The sequence below is a fragment of the Lampetra fluviatilis genome, chromosome 5 (genome assembly GCF_964198595.1).
Source record: "Lampetra fluviatilis chromosome 5, kcLamFluv1.1, whole genome shotgun sequence".
In the NCBI taxonomy this organism is placed as follows: Eukaryota; Metazoa; Chordata; class Hyperoartia; order Petromyzontiformes; family Petromyzontidae; genus Lampetra; species Lampetra fluviatilis.
This window is the reverse complement of record NC_136279.1, coordinates 17858067-17884740: the sequence shown is the minus strand read 5'-3', so window position 1 is coordinate 17884740 and position 26674 is coordinate 17858067. Positions and strand designations below refer to the sequence as shown.

General features: G+C 49.1%; 1 protein-coding gene across 2 annotated transcripts; it reads left to right on the top strand.

Annotated features, from left to right (window-relative positions):
• Window positions 1-596: 596 nt before the first annotated feature.
• Window positions 597-24810, top strand: TMEM184B (transmembrane protein 184B). Of its 2 annotated transcripts, XM_078857030.1 has the most exons (9): window positions 597-968; window positions 2188-2430; window positions 18497-18662; window positions 19266-19356; window positions 19550-19625; window positions 20310-20401; window positions 21986-22155; window positions 22857-23057; window positions 23878-24810. In XM_078857030.1, exons 2-9 carry the CDS (start codon window positions 2188-2190, stop codon window positions 24138-24140), a joined length of 1302 nt encoding a protein of 433 aa, XP_078713156.1. In that variant the 5' UTR covers window positions 597-968; the 3' UTR covers window positions 24141-24810. The 2 variants fall into 2 exon arrangements, with proteins under 2 accessions (XP_078713156.1, XP_078713158.1); XM_078857032.1 differs by lacking the exons at window positions 597-968; window positions 2188-2430 and adding an exon at window positions 7685-7720.
• The last annotated feature ends 1864 nt before the right edge of the window (window positions 24811-26674 follow it).

The window sequence follows — 26674 nt, the reverse complement described above, 5'->3', positions numbered from 1 at the left end:
CAGTCAACCCATGGGCACGTTGGTCTATCCCGTCACAGAATCAGTATATGTATTGACACTGGAAGAATCCGATGAGCTATGAAGCTCTTTTTCTCAGATGTCCAGTAGGGGGCAGGTCCAGCGAGCCCGCGACACTTCACGTAGCTTCGGAGTTCCACCTTGCATGGTGCTATCGGCGTCGTGGTGACGTCAACAGCACTCAGTGGCGAATGACGAATTTTGTTATTGTTGTTGGTTGATGGGGGGAGGGTGAGGGGTGGGGGGAGGGTGAGAGGTGGGGGGGGAGGTGTGGGGGGAGGGTGAGAGGTGGGGGGGAGGTTGAGAGGTGGGGGGGAGGGTGAGAGGTGGGGGGGAGGGTGAGAGGTGGGAGGAGGGTGGGGGGACGGTGAGAGGTGGGGGGAGGGTGAGAGGTGGGGGGAGGGTGAGAGGTGGGGGGGAGGGTGAGGGGTGGGGGGGGCAGTCCAGCACTGGCGCGCACGACACCACAGCTCCCGCGCAACCGGCGCAATGACGTCAACGTGTTCCCATCTGCGCGTGACGTCACATAAACAGGCGGAGTCATGGTGGGTGGGGGCGGGGTAGATGAGGGAGGGGGGGACGACTCAAATGTTGACGCATGCGCAGTGGGGCTCCTCACACAGACACTTGTCGCGCCGTTTTCGCCGCGTCGCCCTCGAGTCGCCAGCAATCTGCGGGCTTCTTCATCGTCTCCAGCCCCCTCAGCCTCGCAGATTCACAGCCCCAGCACAGCCCTTCCCTTCCCACGACCACCAGCCTCCTCAGCCTGACAGTCCACGGCGTCATGCTGATGAGGAGGCCGGCGGCCGGGCGGCTGCGGTGGTGACGGCGGCGGCGGCGGTGGTGGTTGCGGTCTGGTTCGCTTGCGAGAGATCGAGGAGAAGTCGCCGCCTTTGGGAGCCGCGTTGGAAGCTTCACAGGCGGTGAGAGGTGGAACGAGAAGAAGCGAGGTGAGTCTGGTTCCCCCCCCCTTCTCCTGGTTGAGGATGGATGCGATGTGGTTTGTGAGGAGGTGAGGTGATCGACGTAGAAATTCGCGCACGAATCGACGCCGCTTCGGGTTTAATTCGTTGACTGAAATTGGGGGTGACAACGGAGCCGAATTATGGGGGAGGAGGATGAGGAGGAGGAGGGAATTAATCTTCGTCCTTTCTCTCACAGGAAGACCAAACAGGGGCTGATTTGAGGTGGTGTTTCTTTAGTCTGATCTGGGTGACATTTAGTTTCGGAAGATGATGACGTGGTGATTGATCCATCTGCATCGGCGGTAGGTCCAGGTGATGTTCAAGTGATTGAGTTTGGTGGATGTGATGATGTGCTCGGGTGGTCAGTTTGATGAGGTGAAACAGCCTCCGATTCGTATTATGGTGACGAGTTGTAGATTATTAGATGGGCATTTTATTTAATTGAGGTGATGATGGGGGTTGGTTGTGTTGATGACTCGAGCGTGTTGTTGATGTCAAGTAGATTCAGTGTGGTGGGTCACGTTTGATGGAGTAGTTTGAGTCTGCTCGATGATGTGGATCTGGCACCGATTCGGATGACGAGTTTTTTAGTACGAGGCAGACTGTGATCATTAAACTGTTGAGTCTGGACCGAATGATGAGCTGCATTCGGCTGAGATCCCAATTATGAGGTGGATTAGTCTGATCCACGTGCAGAGTTTTAGTTTGTACTGCAGATGTGGTTTAGTTTCATACAGATAGTGGCGAGGTTGACCACACCCTCAGATGCAGATGTCGGTGAGGTGTAGCAGTCATCTCTCCAGGTTCGCGAACATTGCCACCACCATCACCGCCACCCCGTGTGTAAGAAGTCTGCAGTGGTTGTATCATACAGAAACTCTCCACCATCGCTACAAGAATGAGGAATTTGCACCTCTGGCATAGAACAGGGATGAGCGCTACCCCACACCCATTTCGGTGTCGAGATACTGTACTTTCACAATTGTTGTCATCGTGGTAGGTGCCTCCGCCCGCCTAAAATCTAACCCAACTACTTCGCCAACATTGATCGACGCAACTTCACACTCGTATGAAGACAAGAGAGACGGGGACAGCTGAGATATTGTGGTTGTTATCTCTTCAGCCCTTGACGTTGGTGGTCATCTCTTGGCATCCACCTGAGATGGCTTCGAATAACTTCTCGCCCCGTGCCTCCCGCTCACAGATGAACTCCTCTTTCATGGAGGCAAACCGGTCCCTGGCCGTGGCGGCCACGGAGGCCGTGGCGGCACTGGTGCCATCGTCCGGGGGGACCGCCGAGACAACCGTCACGCTGGCGCCCATCGGCCCCACAATTGCCCCCGACCATGGCAACGCCACGCTGCCGCTCATCTTCCTGCAGACGTCGGCCGCGCAGGCCATCTCGGGCTTCTTCGCGTGGTGCGCGTTGCTCATCACCTTCCACCAGGTGAGTGCGTGGTTGACGGTGGGGGCAGGTGTAGCACATGGGCAGCGGTAGTGTAGCGGTCGGCGTGCTGTGCTACGTTCACGGCCAACACCAGTGACGATTATCTGAACCAGTCCTGGGCCTCCCCTTGGTCGACTCAGCCTCAAATAAATAGCTAGTACGGTGTGTAAACATCGTCTCTAGGGAGACAAAGGCGGTCAGGCGTGGTGCTGGCCACCCACCCCCTCGTGTGCCGTTCCGGCCTTCATAGGTGCTTGCTAACAGCACTTGCCCCAACAGCATGTTAAGGCTATACGGGGATCTTTGTTTTTTGTAGTAGGTGTTGTAAGTTTGGCCGGTGTGCTAGTTTGTGGCAAGTTTGGATGGTGCTACTGGTGTGGTATGTTTAGTTGGCAGCACAGGTAGGAATTGAGTGACAGGTGTGGTAGGTGTGGCGCATGAGTAAGGTTTCCTAGGTGGTACTGGTGGGGCTGGTGTGAGTGGTTGGTGTATTTTCTCCTCCATAATTCCTGTGTAGTGAGGTTGATTGGCTCCCGAGTCCTTTGAGATATAGGTGTTTGATAGTTACGTAGCTACAATTTTATAAGTTTTGAAGGTTTTTTTTGGCTCTTATTTCAATTAGGATTTTAACCTCCGTCTTTTTGCGAAATTATGAATTCCGTTGTCAGTCTGTATTTGACCAGGCAACAGCTCACTGAGGGAGCCGAGGTCTTCAGTAAATAAAAACATGGGTCACAGGTTAGACCTATGTATATGAATACCATTAGAACACTATTCTTAAGTGATTGTTCAAGACCCTGTGACGTAATTGGGGAGTGGAGGTCGTGCTGTTGTCATCACCCCGAACGTTACTCCCAGCCGAATTGTCAAATATATTATGGCCCTTGCGTAACTGCAGGTTCAAAGTCTCTGGCGAAAGAGATAATCTCATGGGGCTGGTCACTTGAATCAACAAAGAGAGGTGAATTTAACGCGCGCACTCCCAGCTCGTTTGAGATTTGAAGTTTAACTTAGGGCAGCTCGTGTTACTAAACGCTTTTTGTTACAAAGTAAACACTCAGCGGTGGTGATTTCACGCCGTTTGCGTTGATCCGTTTCAACTGATGAGCGGAACGCCTCTACGGAGTCATGCAAGGTCAAGTTGGATATTAAAGTGCTGGCATCTCAGCGGTGCTTGAGCCAACAAGTGTCATTAAATGTATACTGTATATATTTTTTAGAATACGCTGAGCACTGTGTTTATTTTGGGCACTTTCTGTTTTTGTGCTCATCTTTCTTGTTACGTGATTCATTTCTTGCTTTTTATTTATTTTTGAGATGTGTTGATTCGTTATTTCCTTGGGAGGGAAAACTGATTGTCATAATTACATAGCGATTGTGATTGATATATAATTGATTAAAACAAATTTGAGACCTGGGATAAAATACCAAACATTGCTCTTTGATAGTTCCCTTTAGCAAGCATTTCGGCTGCAAGAATAGGCGTTCACGTCTTGACTCCTTGTAACTTGACTCTTCAGAAAGAGAGATCTTAGCCAGGCACACGATTAAAACATGCGCTCGGAGAAAACCCAAGCAGCGTGCAACATTCATTATATAACTTGGTAACAAAAACAGTGAAGAAAATAAGTTGTCATGTAAATGTACTCAAATCTCGATGCCTTTGTGAAAGCTGGGTTTGTAAACAAAACAAAAGCTTGCTCCTGGGAGAACCTGTTTGCATTGCAAACGAAAGGGCTGGCGCATGTGGTATTTCCTCTGCGCTCTGTGGGGGAAGCACTGCTTTGTGTGGCCACGTGACGGTGGGGTCACCGTGTGGCAAGCATGCTCAGTGTGGGTCATTGTGGGTTAGGATAGGGCACGGCGTGGCAAGCAGGAGAGATGCTTGCTTGGCAACATGGCTCTGTGGGTTATTGTGAGCTATGATCGATGACGGTTTGGCAAGCTGGGTCACTGTGGGTCATGCTGGGTTAGGATAGGTTTTGGTGTGGCGAGCGAACTCCGTGTGGCAAACTAGTTCAGATATGGGTTATGGTGGGTTAGGATGGGAGATGGTGGGTGACGTTAGATCAGAGCAGGTGACAGTTGGTCAAAATGGGTCACTGTGGCTTGTGGTAGGTTACATTGAGTTATTCAAGGTCAGGGTTAGTATAGGTCATTGGTCACAGTGGATTAGTTTGGGTCATCGTAAGTTTCATTGAGTTAGGTTTGGCCAGGTGGGTCGCATTGCATTAGGTTTTGGCAGGGTGGATTAGGTTTGGCCACGTGGGTCATGGTGGGTTAGAGCGGATGATATTGAGTACATTTTGGTCATGGAAAGCCAATGTAGATCAGGGTTGTTGAGCGTTCATTACCGGGCTTCCCACAGACATGCACACGGGCATGCTCATGGTTGTGCTTACGGTTGTGCTCATGGGCGTGCCCACAGACGTGCCCACAGACGTGCACACGGGCATGCTTGTGCCGTTCACCGTCCCTTCCTGCCTGATTAGAAAAATGCAGAAAGCGAATGCGTACAGTAACGACTGAGAGAACAGCTCCTTCAACAACAAAAGCGGCTTAATAATGAGTGTGCTTTGTGCATTGTTCTTGCGCGCCGCATGTGCGTGCACAGGCTGGGGCCAAATTTTAATTTAATGCGGTGTTTAAAATTCACTCTGCATGAGCAGCAACAGTGAGAAAGACCCCGTTTGCTCATGGCGAGCTGAGACGGCACCATCAGGGCCTCATCACGAACCACACCCACCACCGGACAATGCCCTTGCCATTGCAAATAGAAAACGTTTATTTATTTTGGAGTTGACCTCTTGGGGCAATGATGCGGTCTTTTATGGGCCATACCAAGATTCATATCCCCTCGGCTGAAACTATTCATGGCTTCGGCCCGGAATCTAACGTCCGTTACGATCTGCCCTCTCCTGCTCGTTGAACTCTGGAACGTGTGGTTTGGGTGGTGTGTTGAGTGTTCACCTGTGCTGCCACTGGTGGCACAGGTTGGTGTGTTTGATACAGCGACACCGTGTCGAATGGGCGGCACTAATTTTGTTGCACGCTCCTCCTCACAGTGGTGGCGATGGCCCTGACAGCCCGGGTGCGTGTGTGTGCTTTGTCTGGGCTAAAAACACACTCGGCAGCCACACTTGCGTTTGTGTATAAAAATATATACTGTATGTATGTGTGATCAGTGCTGTAGTGTTTCGCATGTGATATTATTTCAGTTGACGTGGATTAGATTCTAGACCATGTACAACATCAATGGTGAATATCTGACTCAGTCCTGGCACTCCGCAATGTCACTTAATCCTTAAATGAGTACCTGGTGTGGTGTGTAAACATCAGCACTGGGGAGACAAAGGCGTATGGGTGTGATTCTGGCCCTCCTGCTCCATGTCGACTTTAATATGTGCTCGCTAACCAGAGCTCTTGCCCCAGCATTATCTTAAAATTTAGATGGGAGTTTTTGTCTTGTGAGTGTGTTTGTAAGTGAGTGCACGTCGCTTGAGCGAGTGCATCTATATGTGAGTGTGTGCATTTATACGAGTACATTTGGCTTGAGCGAGTGTCAGTGAGTATATGATAGTAAGTGTGTGAGTTTGTGAGTACCTGTGTCTTGTGGGAATGTCTGAGTGTACGAATGTGTGAGAGGGAGTGTATGTGAGTACCTGTGGCTTGTGTAAGTGTCTGAGTGTACGAGTGGATGAGGGTGAGTGTGTGTGTGTGAGTATATGTGAGTGCATGTGGCTTGTGTGAGTGTCTATGCGAGTGTACGAGAGTACGTGTGACTTGTGTGAGCACCACTCTGCGCCACGCTTCGTTTAAAATAGACCCGGTCGCCCGATCATGGGGTGACGCCATCGGGGTTGCAGGGTTTGCGTCCCTTCGAGTGAGACAGAAGTATAATGTGTGCAGGGATCACGTGCAGTCACAGCTCATACTTTGGTTGCTGCTGACATCTGCTCATGCATGGCAGGTTACCTACCACAACGCGAGGTGTGGTGGTTGGTGGTGGTGGTGGCTGCTGCTGCTGCTGGACATTATAGTCGGAACAGAAGTAATTTAATGCGGAGTCGGCACGCGTTGTTGCCTGAGACAGCTGTTATAATTTAGGAGGCAGAACTTTGTGATCGTCGTGCAGATTTGTAAAACCCAAACGCGCTGGGCTGGGAAGTGTCCGGGGATGGCAGTATAACGATTGGGTTTGTCAACTCATATTTGTAGAATGTTGAGTGTTATGCTGTCACATGCGTAGGTTTTCCCTGCCTACTCTGGCTCTCTCACATTTGCAAAATATATATTTTAAATTAAATATCCAAACATCTGAATACAGGCCCCTCCCTGAGGATGAGTCTCGAGACTTTATTGAGCGCGCTCGTGGGAAAATACTGTACATTACATTGTAAAGTCAATTATATGTTGCTTGAAGCCCAGTTGCAAAAGGCAGCTAAAGTGCATTATATACAATTGAAACAAAATAACAACGCCTTTACAAGACAGCACCTCGCGTAGACCCTCCATCGAGGATGAGCGATGCCTTGATAGCGACACGGCGCCGGCTGCTGTTTGTTTTATTTTTGCCCGGCGGCCATGAGTACCGGCGGATGATTGACCCAGGTCCGTATAATCCAATAGACACTGTAGACACTGGACACTGTGCCCATGCCCTACGAAAATGAAAGGTTCTACGAAAAAAATTTTACCATGTATTTTTTGTTGGATATCTTAGCGATGAAAATGAACGGGATCCTTTTAAAGATGCGTCATCCGATATGATAATCAAAGTAAAACATTTTGAAGAAACGTTAGCTTATATTTTTAGGCTTGCCTTTCCAATAATTTCAAATAAAATCTGCTTATCCGCAGCACGCAGCGCGCTTCCGTCGAATTAGGGCACAGACTAAATATTTGACAAGCATCGTGCGGTACTGCATTCAGCGGCTGGATGAAGTCCAGCGGCTGGATTAAATACCGCGTGGAACAGGCGAGTGACAGCGGCGGTCGTAACATAGGCAGTAGCGAACTGTAGAGAATTATCACTGAAGGCCTACGAAACAGAAGTGCCTTGGGCCTACAAGAACCTTAAACCAGCCCTGGATCCACCCGCGGCCACTCGTTACGCCGTGGCTCCGAAGGATGAGCCTCGTTTGCTGCCATGGCAACAAGGCGATCGCCTGCTCTCACACCCACTGCCCCCTCCCTCCCTCCCTCCACCAACCTTTCCCCTTTTAAATCACCAGCCCACGTGTTGTGTCGTCATGGATACACCGAGGACTGCATGGTGCTGTCGCTGGGGGTGAGGGATTTACGGAGGAATCCGCCATGCACCTGTTGCACGATGCTTGTCAAATATTTACGACGGTGTCGGGATGATTTGGGGGCGGCTGGGTGGGGGGGCTGGCGATGTTGGCAGCGATTGGGTCGTTTGTTTAGCAGCAGGGCTCTCATTCGTTATGGGGGTGGTTTTGGTCGTACAGTTATAATGACTAACTAGCATAAGTACCCGGCGTTGCCCGGGTGAAAAATATATTTTTTAATAACCTTACATATATACACAGATGGGCTGCTACCCCTGCCCCCCCCCACTCCCAGCCACGATCTCCTGGGTCGCTGTGCAGTAATATGTACGGCCTATAGTGTGGTGGGGTGTCGAGGCCTAGTACCGTGCAGAGCCTCCGGCCTCGCCTAAATTGCCCACCCGGCTGAGGCTGGGTACAGGGGCCGTTACCCCCCCCCCGCGCTACAATAATACTGTCTAATCGCTATAATTGTATTATCTACCGACCCTATAATAGTAATTGCACACATTGTGGTGGGGGGGGAGTGAAGAGGACGTGAAACGTTGATGATTTTACCTCAGAGTCGCGTGTTAATGCGTGCGCATATTTTTAACGGGAATTAAAAATGGCGTCCACCCCGCAGCGAATGCGTCGCTACCCGTTGCCAGGGGCAACCGCCGTCCAATGAAACTGCGTATGGTCCGGCGACACACAGACAGACAGACAGATTTGCGATTTTATATATATAGATTTACAACCCTTTGTTAATACAATGCTGGATGAAGACCTGCTCACATCTTGTAGGCCATGGCGGGGTTTAAAAAAAATATTCTTCACCATCTTTGTTGGTCAGTGCAGATTCGTAAAGGTAGGCCCAGGACTGGTTCAGATATCGCCCGCCAGTAATGGGTATGGAATTCGTGCTGCTTGGTGCATAGCACAGGGGACCAGCCACTGCACCACCGCTCCACCCGTGTTTAGTAGTGAGATTAGTGAAGAGCCTTGGTACAAGCCTAGCAGTGGAACCAGGGAGTCGTCCGAGGCTAATCACACCCCCGACACCTTTAAAACTAAACCGGAACGATTACATCTGACACCATGACGCTGAAGCATAGGGCCCCCCAAAGCGCAGGGCCCAGGGAGGTTGCCCCCATTTGCCGTACCCTAGGGAAGGCTCTGAGTGGAACTGCTGAATTCACCCACACTCCACGACGCTTTGAATTGTTACAGATGAATCCCTGCAGTCACGAAAGCTTTAAATCGAAAAATGTTACAGAATCAAGATATGTTTTAACATTTCAGTGAGTGGTATTACCTCTAGTGGCTGCAGGAGTGACATGGTCTCTACAGTCACAACATGACTGTGCACAAAACAGTAATTTTATACTTTTTTTAATCCTTTATATTAAGTTCGCTTGCGTGCTTGCTTGCTTGCTTGCGTGCTTGCTTGCTTGCTTAGGACCGTGCAAATCTTTCGCTCGTTTTTTAACCCACTTCCCGTGATCCAATCGAGCTGACATTTTCCACACAGACTCGTTGTGTGTGACCATTAATTTTCGTGAAAAAAAATTACAAAATTTTACACTGTTTAGGGAAAACAAATTAAATATTTAATTACCAATTGCTTAATGGTGGCAGACAATCATCTGACCCATAGGTGGCAGCCATCTCAAGCCAGAGGACGAGAGGACTCTAGCCGCCACGCATATAAAGGATTTATAGTGAAAAACTTTGTTTACGGGTTTACTTGTTACTTAGTGGCAAAATCCTAGCGGTGATGAGTAAGGGCTTCAGTTCCCTGGAGTATATAAACGTGTGTCGCTCGTGTGGATAACGGTGCTCAATGAGGTGACTTCATAAGTAGCTTTGTGACGTTGTCTTCCAGGACTATTCACTGGTATATGGTCGTGCATACAGCACTACGAGAGGTCCTAATTCAAATGTTTTTCTGTAAAACCACACGGCTCCAAGAGCACAGTCAAAAGAGTCATTGATTTCTTACTCAAATAAGAATTGAGGCAGTGCCAATCGCATGTTTACAGCCCCGAGTCAGTGGGGAAAATCACCCCCGACGTAATGTGCCTGGGATGAGGTGACACGGTGATGTCACCACCACAGCGGCCTGTGTCCGAGTGGGCTTTTGCACTAGGATTGGTGACTCAATGTTGCCGTAGCCATCGCTGTTGCTGTGGCGTCGCTGTACCGTGAGCACAGCATGTGTTGCTCACAGCGACCGATAACCCATGACTGTGGCCCGCATGAACTCATAACTGCTGGATTGCTGTCATGAGAGAGCTGTGTAACGAGTGAGCTCGCGGAGACGATTACAACTCTTGCTTCACCTCGCCTTGCAGTGAGTGAGTCACCCTCGTGGGGGCCCATGTGAGTGTATCAATGTGCTAGGTTTGGGGAAACAACCTGGTGTATGTGAATTTTGTGCAGAGGCGATGTAGCTGTGTGTGTATGCTTTATGGGAGGCGGTGGAGTGGTAGTGTAATGGTTGTCACACTGTGCTATGAACCCGGCGAACAGAGTTTACTCAGCTTGCTCACTGCCAATATCGGCTTCGAATGTCTGAAGCAGTGCTGGATCTCCCCCCTTAGTCGACTCAGCGACGCGGTCCCGAGATGTTAAATACCTCGCCTAGTATACAGGAGGTCATGGGTTGGATCCCAACCCTGACACATGTATATTTGGAGTTTGCATGTTCTCCCCGTAGTCGTCAAGCAGATTTTTCTCCGGGTCCTCTGGTTTTTTTTCCTCCACATTTATAAACATACGTTTAGAGTATTTGACTGCTATACATTTCCGCATGATAAGCCACTTCGTTGAGCTTTCATTTGTGGCCAGGTTGCTTCTGAAAAAAAGCTGTATAAGTCAGTAGGCCTTACCTGGTAAAATAAAAAATAGTTTAAAATAGTTTAGTTTTAAATGATTACACCGTGATCACATCAGCACTGGGGATACAAAGGTGGCCGTGCGTGGTTCTGGCCAAACCACTGCATCGTGCGCAGTGCCGGCCTTAATAGGTGCTCCCTCACAGTACTTGCCCCAACAGCCTGTGTTGACTACACGGGGGTCTTTGTGTAAGGGGTGGTGTCGGTGCGTACAATGTACCTGTGTGTGTGTGTGCTGGCCATGTTGAGCCTGTTAATGATCTGCCACAGGGGCCAAGTGTCGGCACTGGTTGTGACTGGCCGCGATGGCTCTGCCGTGTTTACAGATCATGTTTACTTCTGTGCCAAGCAGAGCCAGCCATTGACACGTTCGCCCAGATAAGACTGCCCTTAGCTCTTTTAACTGGGTGCATCACAAAACATAGTGTGGCCATCCGTGGTTGCCACCGAGCTTGAGTCAGGGGTTATAGGCCCCTGGAAATTACCATCGGACACTGCATATACTGCACTTTAAATCGGACATTAAAGACCTTTGGACTTTACTCTAATGAGTGGGTCAGTGTGCGCTCACACCATAGCCCAAGTTGTAAATAAAAAATACTCGTAGCTACATGATAACGTTTCAAATTACAGCTGTCTTTTTGTGAACAGGTTTGTGCTTTGCGATGCATTTGTATTCAGACGTTGACGTGAATCCATGTTGTACTGTAATCGGTAACCCTTCCTTGCAGAATAGATACATTTTGAATCTATCCATGGGCTTTCTCACTCCTGAAGGAATGGGAGATCCCAAAAAAACAGTGTCTCCTATCTTTAAAATGCTAATTTGGTTAGGGTTCGTGTACCTACTTATGTGTGTTATGATTCACCTCCCCCCCCCCAGAGATTTGATTAATTGTCATTAGGTGAGTGTTATTTATTCATGCAGGCTTACCAGTGATGTCACTCTAGCTCACAACATAATAAGATTTTTGTTATTTTTTTTTAAATCCTTTATATTAAGTTCGCTTGCTGGCTTGCGTGCTTGCTTGCTGGCTTGCGTGCTTGCTTGCTTGCTTACGACCGTGCAAATCGTTTTTTAACCCACTTCCCGTGATCCAATCGAGCTGATATTTTCCACACAGACTCGTTGTGCGAGACAATTAATGTTCGTGAAAAAAAATTACCAAAATTTTACACTTTTTAGGTAAAAAAAAATTATTTTACATATATTCAAATAGAACTCATTTATGGCTTTGGCTGAACGTCACAGTGTAAGAGCCCAGAGCGTAACCCCTCCACAGGCCGTGGCGGAGTAGCGCAGTTGGTAGTGCCCTCGCTTCCCATGCCAAAGGTCGCTGGATCGATCCCCGCATCCTCCACAGGCGAATATATTTTTAAATCCTTTATATTAAGTTCGCTGCCACGCATATAAAGGATTTATAGTGAAAAACTTTGTTTTTACGGGTTATACCTTTGTCTGGTTAAAAGCATTCAGCCTCATGCCAGACAGCCTGGAATGCACAGCCTAGGTGTGGGTTTGTGAAATACACTTGATTTATTTAACTTTTCTTTTGGCCACTAATTTGCTAATTAATTCATTTAGCTTATCCAGATAATGTTAATTTAAATAAAGTAATTTGAAATGTAATCATTGCTATCAGTTAGATGTTTATTTAATCATTTTTACAAATACAATTGTCAGTGTCCCTTAAGTGAGCATGCGATGGTGCTCATCTGCTTTGAGGGGCCTGAGCCATTGGTGGATATTCCACATTTCTATGACATGGCCCAGTCTGTTCATTGGCCAGCCTCTGCAGAATTCGCGCAGAGTGGTGGAAATCAACTTATTGACACTGAAAGGGTGAGGATGCCAGTAATGGGTCACGCACGACCCCCAATAGAAGAATTTGAATTCGTGGCATTCGGATTGTGAGATGGATGCTCGAACCGCAGCGCCATCCGAATTTTCAAATTTTAATCGGCAAACTTAATTGATTGTCAGCTGCTGGTGGGCCTCGTGATTTGGCACGCAAGCCATGTGTTGGCAGGCGCGGTCTGTCCTCGCCGAGGCCGGGGAGGAGGAATGTGGCAGCGCCTGCTGCACCGGTACTGAGCAGGTGTGACCGGCGACAGGAAATGGTTGTGCTCTCGAATATGTCAGACACGTGGCGCTTGCTGTTGGCATTCAACCACGTCTCCTTTGCAAAAGAGGAGTGGCAACATGGGGGTCTCATGGGAAGAAATACAGGGTTCTCGACCGAACTATACTGCCTACCCCACCTACCTGTCTACCAAATTACTTAAATAGCCATCTAAATACGCAGAAATTAACCCATCAAACTACCCATGCACTTATCTGCTCACTCATACAGCAACTCGCACACCTACTGGTCCACCCACACAACAATCCACACCTACTAACCCACACATACTACAACAACAACCCATGCACCTATCTACACAAGCAACAACGCACACACCTACATACCCACACACAACAACCTACGCACCTACCTACCCACATAGCAACCCAATCACCTATCGACCCACACAAAAACCCAAGCACCTACCTGCCCACACAACAACGCACATACCTCAGTACCTACCTACTCACCCACGGACACTCACCTACCTACCTACCCACTCAACTATGAGCACACCTACCTACCCACCCGTATACCTGTTAACCTTATTCGCAAACCTTTCCCCTCACCTCGTGTGTGTCGAATGCCTGCCAAGTGCCCACACCACCTCTCCTCGTGCGCCACCCACGAATGCGTTGGCGTGCTTCGCAGCGCGACTGCGTTTCGCAGTCCATGCATTGTGACCAGACGCGTCCGCTCGCGGTACATGCCGCCACAAGCCGCCACAAGCCGCCACACGCTGCGCCACCGTCGCCCTGCAGGGCAGTAGATCCCCACCCGGCGGAACATTTTACGGAAATTAAAACGTCCAAACAAAATGTAAAAGCTAGAGCAATGGTCCCCCGGGCCTGCTTTGGGATTTCCCCGCAGGGTGGATGAGTGGATTGCGATTGGTGGCGGATCGATGGGCGACCGCCGGCGTGTGCGTGTGGGATGAGCAGTTTCGCCGTACGGTTGCGCATCGTCTTGCTTAAGGGGCCATGCCTAATGGGAATGGGGAGTTGTATGGAGGAATGTAGGGGACGGAGTGGGAAAGAGGGTGGGGTGGAAGATGGGCATGTAGCTGATTGGTGCAGGCAGGGCTTCTCAACCCATGTTGGGCTGAGGATCCCTTTCCATTAGTCGTGTCATGATGCATCGCACCGTTTCATCAATCAAAATTGATTCTTACGCTCATGAAACATGTGTCGAATTGCACGTGTGCGTGTGGCTGCCTTAGTTGCCTATATGGATGGATGGTTCGATGGGTGGTTGGATGGATGGTTGGGTGGTTGGATAGATGATTGGGGGGGTGATTCGGTGGATGGTTGGATGGTTGGCTGGTTGGCTGGCTGCCTGGCCCCTAGGGTGAGCACATTATGTTAATTGTCCTGACTCGTAAATCCAATTTCATCACAGCCGTTAGCTTGCATCATGCCTGAGTGTGGATGAGTAGTGACCCGGAATCTCAGTGATCAGTTAGTCAGCACCACCACTGATCATCCGGCGATATCCCGTAATAAAACTGCACGGTGTCTTGGTCATCCCATGCCAAGTTTTATCTGGTTACATCACACCATGTTTTAGTAACACTGTACTGGAATCTCCTGTTGGAAACGTGCCAAGACCTAGTAACACTTTGCCAAGTTTTCCAGGTGATGCCGCACCATGTGCTGGTTGTGCCGGTGTGGAGTGACTGTCCATGAGAAGGGACCGGTGAAAGTCTTGCCAACGGGGGCTGCACCTATCACCAGGATTCTAAAGTTGACCTCTGCTTTCAAATTTTTATTAAATTTTTTCGATGAGACTAATGCATCTTGTCGCTTGTTTACTAAGTGCACTGCTCTGTAAGCGTCTCACGTCTTGCTTATGTTGAAGTACAGTAAACAGTAGCTATGCGCAAGTCATGGATTCGCGAGTTTCGCATATTTTCGAGTGACTAAATATATATTAATTCCCTATTCGCGACCGGCCGGACTCCAGTATTCGCATGTGTACATGCCTGACCACCAACACCGGGGCAGTGCACGCACATTTTTTTACATTTGAAACTGTCTGCGAAGATTAGGCACGCCCTCTCGGCTGCTCGCTTTGTCCTCAAGGCTCGCAGTAATCCCGCTCGGAACTCGCTATTGTGCATTTTTTAACTTTATACATACTTGCAGTCGACTCGTTTATACATTTTGGTATAAACGAGTTGACTGTCAGGTCCATTTAAAAGGACGCAAATGCAATCAGGGAAAGTGTTGCGGCTAGCGCTCTCCAGAGTGCTAAAATGATAACTGTGCAGCGTTGTTATCAAACACCTGCATCTCCCAAGGAGTCATCCTTCTGAATTCCTCACCATCACCACCACCACCTTCATTGTCGTCGTCATATCATCATCATTAAAGATAATTAAAAACACGTTGTTTATAATGTATTATTTATTGTTGTAATTGTTATTAAATATTTATCATTTCCCTACCATATACCTATGTTTACTCGTACCAGGAACATAACCCCATTTGTCCCGTTGGAACAAGGTTTCTGCATTTTCAAATTCCACAGTCGTGAGCGTTTTCAATAACATAACCTTCGCGGATAAGAGAGGGTTTTGCTGTATTCTCAAATCGTCCCCCGCTTTGCAAATTTACAAATGTAAATTATTATATTGAAGGTTTCGCTGGAGCATTCGGTCAGGTGGTGCTGTGGCAGTGACTCACGTTCGGAAAATCGTGAATTCAAATCGTAGTCTGGGTTTGACTCGGCTCATCATCGTCATTACCATCATCGCTCTGTTGTAAGTGAAACGACAAATTATTCTCATCATTTGATTTTATAAAGCCTATTAAATACTGCAAGCATTTCAAGTTGAAAAATAGTACCACTTTCTATAAAGTGGTCCCTACCATAAAAATATGGAACTTTCACGACAGACTTGGGGCTGCTCACATAGATGAGCACCTCCCCAATATAATTTGTACAGGTAGGCACTTACATTTTTTTTGCTAGTGTACTGAAAAGTGACGATTCGTCGCGTCGCGTCGGGTGTGATAGTTCTATTTTCTGTGCTGTCAGCAGCCGGTATCACTGCCCCAGGTGGTGTTTGTGTACGTGTGAGATAGTGTACTGTGCGTGTGCAGCTATGCGCATGTGTGCGAGCGCGTGGTGGTCAAGTGGTTAGCGAACTGCGATAAAAACTCTGCGACCTGAGTTTGTATTTCCAGCCATGGCTTTCGTTCGTGGTGAGTGATAATTTCATTCATTCTGGGCCTTCGCTAGGTCGACTAAGTCTTAAACTGTGTACCTGGTGCAGTGTGTAAATATCAGCGTGCACTTGCGAGACAGAGATGGCCAAGTGTGGTTTTGACCACACCACCCGTATTGGACTGCCTCAATTCAGGCCTCAATAGGTGTTTGTTAACAGAACTTTCCCCAACGGTGTGTGTGCAAAAGGCTGTGCGAGTGATCTGCTGTTATATTTTACGTGGAGGAACAGAGAAGTATAGGCAATATTTGTCTGCTTATATACAGTGTATTGTCCTCATTTGTGCCGAGTACATGTATGTACGAGCTGTTTCATGTGCACGTCTGTCCTTGTTTGTGTGAGTATCTGTACGCGTGTTTGGAAGAGTGTGCGTTGTGTGTTTGTGTGCCAGTGTTTGTGCCAATTTAGCGCGCTGCACTACGGACCTGGCAACCCGAGTTCGATTCCCACTCATGGCCAATAATAGTGACGAATGTCTGAACCGGTCTGGGGCCTTCCCTAGTTTGACTCTGCCTTAAATGAGTGTCTGGTGCAGTGTGCAAACATTAGCATTGAGGAGACAAAGGCGGCCAGGTGTGATGTTGGCCACACCACCCCCTTGTGTCGGCCTTCATTGGTGTTCATGAACAGAACTTGCCTCAAGAGTCTGTAAAAGGCTACACAGGGGATCTTTGTATCTATTTATAACACAGTTTTGCTGCCTCAGCAACTATTCAAAGGTTAAAACATATTGTTCCAAAATTGCTGAATGAGTAGGAAAAATCCACTCCCTACATTTATATGCTTTAAAAAATTAATTGCGATGAATATTTGTTTAACGTATGATGTACATAAGCTCAGTCGGTCACTCGCTAGCCTGGCTATTGTGAGGCCACCAGTTCAGTTCCCAGTCAAAGTTGATTGAGCCCCACGAACATCACCATCCTCGCCGTCATTATCATCACTTGAAATAGAAAAGGCAACAATGCTTGTTTATGGATATACTGCCCCCCCCTCCCCGTCACAGAAATGTGGACTTTCCATCACTGTCTTTGGGCCACCCTACATTCATGAGAACAGGAAGCTAACACCCTGGTACAAATTGAAGCGAGCTGGCACACTTTGGACCCCGGTTAGAGCCGTGGCTGGGGCTATGTATGTAGCAGCACTGTTCATTTGGCAAGGGGGTGATGCTTTGATACGGAAACTGCTGGGTGGCTGAGCAATCGGCGGGCTTGCCGCTTGGCCATCTCGCATGCAATTGTGGGTTTGGTTCCCGCTACAGTTGGCTGGTAATTTCTTTCTGCGGTGTACTCAGCGAAGCGTGCGTTCTGCGAAAGGGAAGTACAAGACCTAGTGCCATCATCGACCGCAGGAGCAGGTCACTTTTTGCCGATGTCTTGCCACAAATCGCAAATGTAAAATTTGCCAAGAAATAAATTCCATGAAGTTCTTATGTAAGCTAACACTTTAGGGAAATTTACAATTGCAATTTTCTCTTAGATTCTTATGTCGATTTTGAATTAAACTGCATCGTTAGAATCATCTGTACGGATAGAAGAGAGGATGGGAGAGAGGTGAGACAATGAGGGACAGGGAATAGAGTGTGGAGTGTCGTGAGTGGGGAATGGTAAATAGTGGCTGTAGAATGGGGGGTTATTGAGTGGAGAATGGGGAGTGTAAAGTGTAGAATGGAGAGCAGTGGAGTAGTGTATGTATATTTAACCTATGGTTAGCAGTACTGTAGCGTTTAGCGCACTGCGCTATGAACCCGGCGACCCGAGTTCGATTCCCGCTCACGGCCAACACCCAGTGATGATTTTCTGAACCGGTCCTGGGCCTCCCCGAGGTCGACTCGGCCTCAAATGAGTACCTGGTGCAATGTGTAAACATCGCCACTGGGGAGACAAAGACGGTCGGCCGTGGTGCTGGCCACCCACCCCCTCGTGTACCGTTCTGGCCTTCATAGGTGCTCGCTAACAGCACTTGGCTATACAGGGGATCTTTGTCTTTGTATGTATATTTAACTTCTTTCGCATTGTACGTAGTTGACTGTGCTAATCGGAAGTGCAGGGGAAGGACAACAAACAAAGCACAAAAAACAGTTGTAAAGAAATGAGTTTTAAATCTAGATTTAAAAGTGCATAGCTCCAGTGGCTTCCTAATATCGGAAGGAAGAGCGTTCCAAACGGCCGCAGAAGCGCATATCAAAGTGCACGATGCAGTGGCCGTCTTTGTTCGATGGTTAGCCAAAAGCCGTTGCGAGGATGACTGGAGTTTGCGTCATGGTTTATGCTCCTTGACGCGATTAGCAAGGTATTGTGGTTAATTTGTGGCAAGCACTTGGTGTACAATAAGTGCAACGTTATAATGTATTTTTGTGTGTGTTTAGTTTGTTGTCCTTCCCCCACACTTATTAGTATGGTTGGCTATGTACGGTTCTAGATAAATACATACATATGTATTCGTCTGGTTACCGGAAGCCAATGCAGCTCGAGGAGCAGACATAGTCGTGTGAGTAGTGGTGTGACGAGCATAACGCCGTGCGTGTGTGCGTGCCAGATCTACGTGCACCTGAAGCACTACAGCTGCCCGAACGAGCAGCGGCACATCGTGCGCATTCTCTTCATCGTGCCCATCTACGCGTTCGACTCGTGGCTCAGCCTCCTGTTCTTCAGCAACGACCAGTTCTACATCTACTTCGACTCCGTGCGGGACTGCTACGAGGGTAACACCGCCGCTCGCCAGCGTGGCCTCGCGTGCACGCGAGAGCAGCCAACGGCTCACAACGAAAACCGCGATGCACACCTGCACCGCACCTGTGCCAGTGGTCCTTATCAGCATGTGTGTGCCAGTGTGAGCGTGTGTGCTTGTACGTGGAAATGAATGCCTGTGTGCGAGTGTGTGTGTGGGGAGCGGTAGTGTAGCGGTTAGCGTGCTGCGCTACGAACCCGGCGGCCTAAATTCAATTCCCGATCACGGGCAACACCAGTAACGATTATCTGAACCAGTCCTGGGCCTCCCCTAGGTCAACTAAACCTCAAATGAGTACCTGGTGTGGTGTGTGAACATCACCAATGGAGGGACAAAGGCGGTTGGGCGTGGTGTTAGCCACCCACCCGTGCAGGCCTTCATAGGTGCTAATCGCTAACAGCACTTTCCTTAACAGTCTGTTAAGGCTATATGTGGGGTCTTTGTAGGTGCTCGCCAACAGCCCCTACCCTCGCAGTTTATGTAGGCTACACGGGGCTATGTAATGTAGGTGCAGCTTTGTTTTGTGTGCCGTGCGTGCTAACGTGTGCTCTTACCCTCTTATCTTTTTGCGTTGCAGCGTTTGTGATTTACAACTTCCTGAGCCTCTGCTACGAGTACCTCGGAGGGGAGAGCGCCATCATGTCCGAGATCCGTGGCAAGCCAATCGAGTGCGTCCCGGGCACCAGTGTCACACACAAGCGAATGTGAATGTGTCACCCAGTTTGAAATTATGTGAATCTCAGTCTTTGTGGAGGAGCAATGCCAGTTAGCATTGTTGGCTACGTACGGTGTGAAAGAAGTTGAACATACATACATACGTACATCGTACGTGCGACTTCTGACCCCTGCATGTGCATGCAGGTCAAGCTGCATATATGGCACGTGCTGCCTGTGCGGTCACAACTACTCCATCGGCTTCCTGCGCTTCTGCAAGCAGGCAAGCTCGCACGCCGGACATCCTCGTTGATCGTTCACAACTGTGCTCGGTTACTTTCCAAGCTTGCGGTGGTGAGACTGGCCTGAACCGTGAGAATTAAATGTCTGACACTGGCTCCAGGCTGCCAAGCGTCCCAGTGCTCATTTGAGCAGGAAGATGCTTTAACTTTTACTTGTCCGTTGAGAGCGACTTTTTTTGATGCGAGTGTCATCGTGATGTTGGGTAATTCAACCTCGCGCTGCCTTTCCATCGTCTCTGTCCAATACTGTTTCTGTCTGTCACTCTGGTCCCACACCCGATCTCCACTCTCCCGTCTGCTGCACGCTCCCTGTTCAAAATCTCACATTTCTCCTCCCTACTCCTCACTCTACTCCCTGCTGCTGTCTGCCACCCTTTCTCAGGTCTCTAACCCCACCCCTTGCTCCCCTCTTCTCACTCCCCACTACAAACTTTGAACTCCTTATATTAATCTCCACTCCTTACTCTCACCACTCCCTACATCTCGCTTACTCTGTCCACTCTTGACTCCTCATTTTATACTCCGTATTCCTATTGTCTGCTCCCTTTTGTCCAGTTCCCACTCGCTACCTTGGACTCTTCGCTGCCTGCTCCCTACACCCCCGTGTCTCACTGTATAATCGCTCTTTCCTCCCCTCCTCTCCCCCACCTCTCCCCGTGCTGCAGGCGACGCTTCAGTTCTGTGTGGTGAAGCCGCTCATGGCCGTTGTGACGCTCATCCTTCAGGCCTTCGGCAAATACCGCGACGGCGACTTCGAGTAAGGGGGGCTTCCCGAATCCCCCCCCCCCTGTCACTGCCCCGTGATCCCCTTCTTCACTCCCAGATTCCCTTCATCTCCACTCCTCCCTGAACCCTCTCATTCCCCCCCCCACCACCACCCTTAATGTATGTGCGGGGAGAGGAGAGGGAAGGGGTTGGTGGTGCTGCAAGGTGGAGGTGGGGGGGATTTGTGTGGTCTATTTGTGCCCAGACATCTGCTCAGGAAACTGACTGCATTCAGGGCAAATTAACCATGGCACCCGTTCCACAAATAAATGGATATATATTTATTTTTCCGTGCCGAGTTTTGCGCTGTAAAAAGGCAGTCATCGCTTTTGTGCTCGATGACACAAAGGCTCCTCTTTAAACCACGCGACCCCCCCCCCCCTCCTCCTTCCCCTCCCTCCCGTCCGGGGCCTTGTTATTAGCCAAAGCTGGGTGGATCAGTGGTCCATGATGGCTGCATCAGAACACAAAGGCAGCGCTGCTGAAATCCTGTGTTTAAATCCGGGTTTCAGCTCTCTGTGATCAAACCGGATTCTCGAGTGCAGCAAGTTGATGGTCTGAACCCAGTTACCAGTGAATGCACAGAAAACCCCCTGTCACGTTTAACTTTTTATTTATTGTAGAACAGCTCTGAGTAGTAAAAATCTCGGTGTGATTGACGTGTGATCAACTCTCTCTGCAACTGGATAAAGATGCTATCAGAGTGACCTGAGAAATAGTTCTGTGAAGTAATTTTCCAATGCCGCTCTCTTGACACACGGTGGTACACTGCTCTCACTGCGAGAGTTCCGAGTATAGAGTTCTTATTTCGGTGACGAGATATTAACTACCTCACCCGGTGTCAAGCAGGTCGTGGCTTCGATCCCAACTCTGACGCCTAATATATTTGGAGTTTGCATGGTCTCTCTGTGGTCTCATGGATGTTTTCTCAGGGTCCTCCGATTTTTCCCTCCACATTTAGAATCGGCAGGCGTTTAGAGTATTTGGCTGCTGGGTGTGGAGGTGAAGGGGTTTGGTGAATGTAAATATATTGATTACATGTGCACAGTAATGACACTTAACCAGGCAAGAGAAAACTATCTGTTTAGTAGTTAGATCTGGGAGGCTACATTTTGGCAAGAAAGTTATTGTTCTTATATCAAACTGTACCCACATTCTATGGCATCGACACAACAGCTTACACTTGCCAATGACATCATGGGGTCTTTAATGTTCGTAGTCGGCGCACAGCGACGATTCAACAGAAAAAATGATCAGGCAGCTGTCGCGGGAAACAAACCGTCAGCAGCTTTGTGTGAGGTCCTCCAATTGCTAGATCTAGCTCACATTAATGATTCACCGGTTTATAACAAGATACATCCATAAAGTGCCATATGTTATGTATAAAATTCAACAATTAAAATTCACATGTGCTGTACGTGATCTTGTTCATAGAAACCGCGCTGCTGCTATGCATTGTACATGAACCACAGGCATCGCCAACTCACCACTGCTTCCCTGCCCTGTGGCTCCCAACCCTGCCTTGCCACCCTTTTCCCACTCCCTCCGGTTCCGTCTCCCCTCTACCCCCCGGCAGCGTGTCTAACGGGTACCTGTACGTGACGATCATCTACAACGTGTCCGTGAGCCTGGCGCTCTACGCACTCTTCCTCTTCTACTTCGCCACGCGCGAGTTGCTCAGCCCCTTCGAGCCCGTGCTCAAGTTCTTCACCGTCAAGTCGGTCATCTTCCTCTCCTTCTGGCAAGGTGGGTGGCATGTGGGAGGAGGCGTGGGCGCACGGCGGCACCACGGGCACATAGAGACAGGAGACACGGGCACACGAAGACGTGACAAATGTGACGCACGCGGAGACATGGGGACATGCCTGAGTTGTGGAGACCTGGACGCATGGATATGTGGGCACACACAAAGGTACGGGGAGTTACAGACACGCTTGTAAAGGAGACATGAATACAAAAGGAGACATGAATACACAGGCATGTAGGTGCACGTACGCACTGACACTGGGGCTCGTACACACCCATGCATCTACATCCACATGCACACGTGATAGTGGACACGCACAAACATACATGGGTACGTGACAGCACACGGATACATTGGCATGCAGGTACATGAGCACCCTTGTATATGGTCACATGAATGCATCGGCACAAGGGCATACTAAGCAGACAGGTGTCCATGGTACAAGTAATCAGGTAGACGCCTACACGTGTACGTACAAATATTGGTTAAACACGCACCCCCACGCATGTTGGCCTCACCTGGGTACGCTGGCTTCCACACACACAGTTCCCCCAGACAATCTACGGCTCAGGAAAATGACCGGACAAATCGCAACCTCCTCACGCCTATCCTGACCTGATCGCCTGTGCGAGCGACGCTGCTCGGCAATCGATGCCGACCGTACCTCCACTGTAACTCCTTCATGTCCGACACTTTGCAGGCATGCTGCTGGCGATCCTGGAGAAGTGCGGGGCGATCCCCATGATCTACTCGCTGGACGGCAAGCTGGTGGCCGGCGTGGGCACTGTGGCGGCTGGATACCAGAACTTCATCATCTGCATTGAGATGTTCTTTGCGGCGATCGCGCTGCGCTACGCCTTCTCGCACTGGCCCTACCTCAACAAGCGCGTCGACACACTCGGTGTGTGCACACGCACACGTTCGTCACGGAAGGATGCGTTGATTCATTAATGTTGCTTGCGTCATGAGGCTACGCGTTGGATCGTGTGCGTATAAGTATTATCGGATTAGCACGGTTGCCTATGTACGGTGCGAAAGAAGTTAAATATTCAAAGATACATAATCTAATTTATTGAGTACCTTCACTCAAGGTGCTTGATATAGGTTACAAAACGGTGGCAATATAATTATTTAGATGGAATGGGAGTACAAGGTTTGAGGAATGAGTGACATCGATAGAGGGTACTTAGAAATCAAGGAAGGGTAGGTGAGGGATAGGAAAGAGTGAGTTGAGGGAAGAGAAAAAGGATGGGCCGATGGAGAAGAGGTGAGGCTTTGGGAGAGGGATGGGAAGGAGGTTAAGGAGGAGGGAGACTGCTTCATGTACAGGGGAAGTATTCAGTCTATGGGCAGTGTTGAGTCTGTGGACAGTGTTGGGTCTATGGGCAGTGCTGCTTAATTTACGAGGACATTTATTCCAGTGGATGGGTGGAATAAGAAATAAGGACTGAAAACGATTAAAGCAAGTTACATGCAAATGATATGTTAATATGCTAACGTTACTAGCAATCCCGAATCGTGACAATCCATTGAATCGGTGAGGAGGGGGGAGTGGGGGAAAATCGTTACGTTCCTAATCCACATGCTCACGCAGCCTGGCCCATACTTTTGCACATTTACTCGCCAGCTCGCGCACTTTAATACGTGCTACTCGTCGCACACGCACACTCGTCGCACAGTGTTTGTAACGCGTCCCCGTGCCCACCCCGTCCCCCCGACAGGCCGGAGCGCCCCGATGAGCATCTCAAGCAGTCTGAAGGAGACGATGAACCCCAACGATATCGTGCAGGACGCCATCCACAACTTCTCGCCCGCGTACCAGCAGTACACGCAGCAGTCGACGCTCGAGCGCAACGGCACGGGCCACGCGCACACGTTCCACGCGCGCCAGCCGTCGGGCGGCGGGGGCGGTGGGGGGCACCCCTCGGCCCACGCGCACGACACCGAGAAGACGATGCTGCTGAGCTCCGACGACGAGTTCTGAGCGGCGTCGCGGTGCGCGTCCTAGGCGGCACGACCATGCCGCCGCTGCTGCTGCTGCTGCTGCTCCCGCCCCCCCCCACCACACACGTTTGCTTCTCCCCCCATCGCCCCACCGTCTTCCAACGCCGCCTCTAGTGGCGCGGCGAACTGATGGCAGCGCTCCTTTCTGTGACCCCCCCCCCCGCCGCCCTTCACCACGAACGCCATTTGAGTCGTTGCTACCAATTTTGTGGCGCGTCGTGGAGTGTTTGAGGGGATGGCACAACCGCTGGGCGGTAGGGGGAGGGGGTTGAGAGGGGGTGGGGGGAAACACCGGAAGCTGCTCACCGTTTACACAATCGTGCTTTCTTGCGGTTCTCACTCTGGCATTAAATTCACTGTCGGGGGGAAAGACATGTAGACATGTAAACAAGCTTATTTCGTTGAGACGTTTTTATTTGAATTGAGGGAGAGGAATTATTCCATATGTTCGTGCATTCACAACCCAATGAAGCCGGTTTTTTGCGTGGGAAAACAACACGGATGACGCGGATTTTGCGCCGGCTTTCGGCCGGTGAAATTTACGGGAATTGTTGTTAAATCATCGTCGTGTTTTGTTTTGTTTTTAGTTTTTTTGTTTTTGAAAAAGAATTTACTGCATGGATGTCGGCTTACTAGGGGGGGCTAGGGGAGCGGGGGGGGCGGGGGGGGCAGGAGTGAAAGGGGGGGAGGAGCTGTTAAGCAGCGAATCTCTGGAATTGCTGCAGTCGCGTCGGTGATCGCTTCGGGGTGCCGTGAATCCCGGAGGAATTTCGCGTCAGAACGTTTAGTCCGTAAATGCGACCAGAGGCAGGACGTTTATTTTGCACTGCACTTTCAGTTGGCGAATAGGCTCGAGCGGGGGGGGTGTCTGTTTGATGCCACTTCACTGCAAATTGACTGGCATTCTATAAATTATTGGTGTTTTTTTTTAACTGAGACGAATTTTAACTCAAGCTGAAGAAATGGCAAATCTGGGTTTACCCAAGAACTAACTTTAAACAACAAGGGGTGGGATTCTGCTCCCTTGCAACCTGAGTCACCGGTGGAAATTTAACATTGGTTATGGTGGGGACCAGTCTTTGCATAATAAGCCAACGATTGCTACCGAGTGGTGCTTTCTGAACCGAACCCTCACCCTAAACAGAACCCTTATCCCTGGTCATAATTTTGAACCTAACCCCACGAAGCCAAACTCTAACCCTAACCTGAGCTCTAAAGCTAAAGCATAGCCATATCCTCAGACCTTACCACAAATAAACTTAGCCCAAGCTATAACCTACACCCTTACCACTGTATTTATATTGGGATATTCTTCAGTGGCCTTTGTGACTAAATGCAGGATGCAAACCTTTTAATGACTAACTGAGAAATAAATATTCATAAGAAAAATAAAAATTGCTATGGCATTCAAACAACTTAGTAAAATGGTTCTTTTATTTGACTTGTTCACAATATATTATTGTGCTAGCCTCATTCATAAACCGACCCCAAACTCTATACCCCTAATCCCGAATGTGAAACCCACCACGTACACAATCCCTCTCGATTTGAGGCTTTCGTGACTGCAAGGATTCATACGCTTAGGTTTTTTCGGTAAAGTCACGTAGGTAAAAAATTAATAAAAGTAAAATAAAAAATCACGTTTCGGAGGCAACACAAGCTTCCGTCTTCAAGTGGAACCGTCACAGCACGATTGCTGTATCAAGTAAAGATACTTCCACCTGAAGACGGAAGCTTGTGTTGCCCTCCGAAACGTCGTGATTTTTTATTTTACTTTCATTAATTTTTTTCCTACGTGACTTTACCGAAAAAACCTAAGAGCATAACAATCCCTCTCACAAACCCTAACCAGATCCCAGGTGTAAACCCCCATTCCAGTGACCATCACCAGCCATAATCTACTGTTGGATGAATGCCTTTCCCAAGCCGTTGCCTTCTCTCAAGATCTTGCGATGTAACAATCCCCACCCAGCACACCACGCGCCGATCTCGTCGCTCCCAACTCTTCGGTGGACGTCCTTTCAAACGCGTTCCATCCCTTGGCTGCCACTCCGTTATTACCGTTGACCATTGCCCATCAACCCTTCGCGTCTTCCTCAAGGCCGATTATTTTTCTTAACGGTTACAATTCTGTCTTCACCCTGCGTATATTCTCCCAGACATGTGTTGTATTTTAATAACAATGCCAAGCATGCATCCATCCCTTCACGCTTCTTTGATAATGTTTCAGTTTTTGTTCCAAATGCTTCGTCAATGATATGACATAACCCCGTATGTCATAGCATTGATTGAACGTTTTCTGCTGTAGGCACATTGCTTTGTGACTCTTTATTATCAATTTCCGATTTGCAAGAGCACTCCAACCTGCTTTCATCCGCCGACTCATTCCATCATTTTGATGCTGGTCCACTCTCCATAATTGTCTTTGGTGCATGCACACACTCTGCTCTGTTTTCAAAGCTGTGACCCTTAGACACATCTCCAATTGTTAAGCGAACTTGTTGAACATAACCT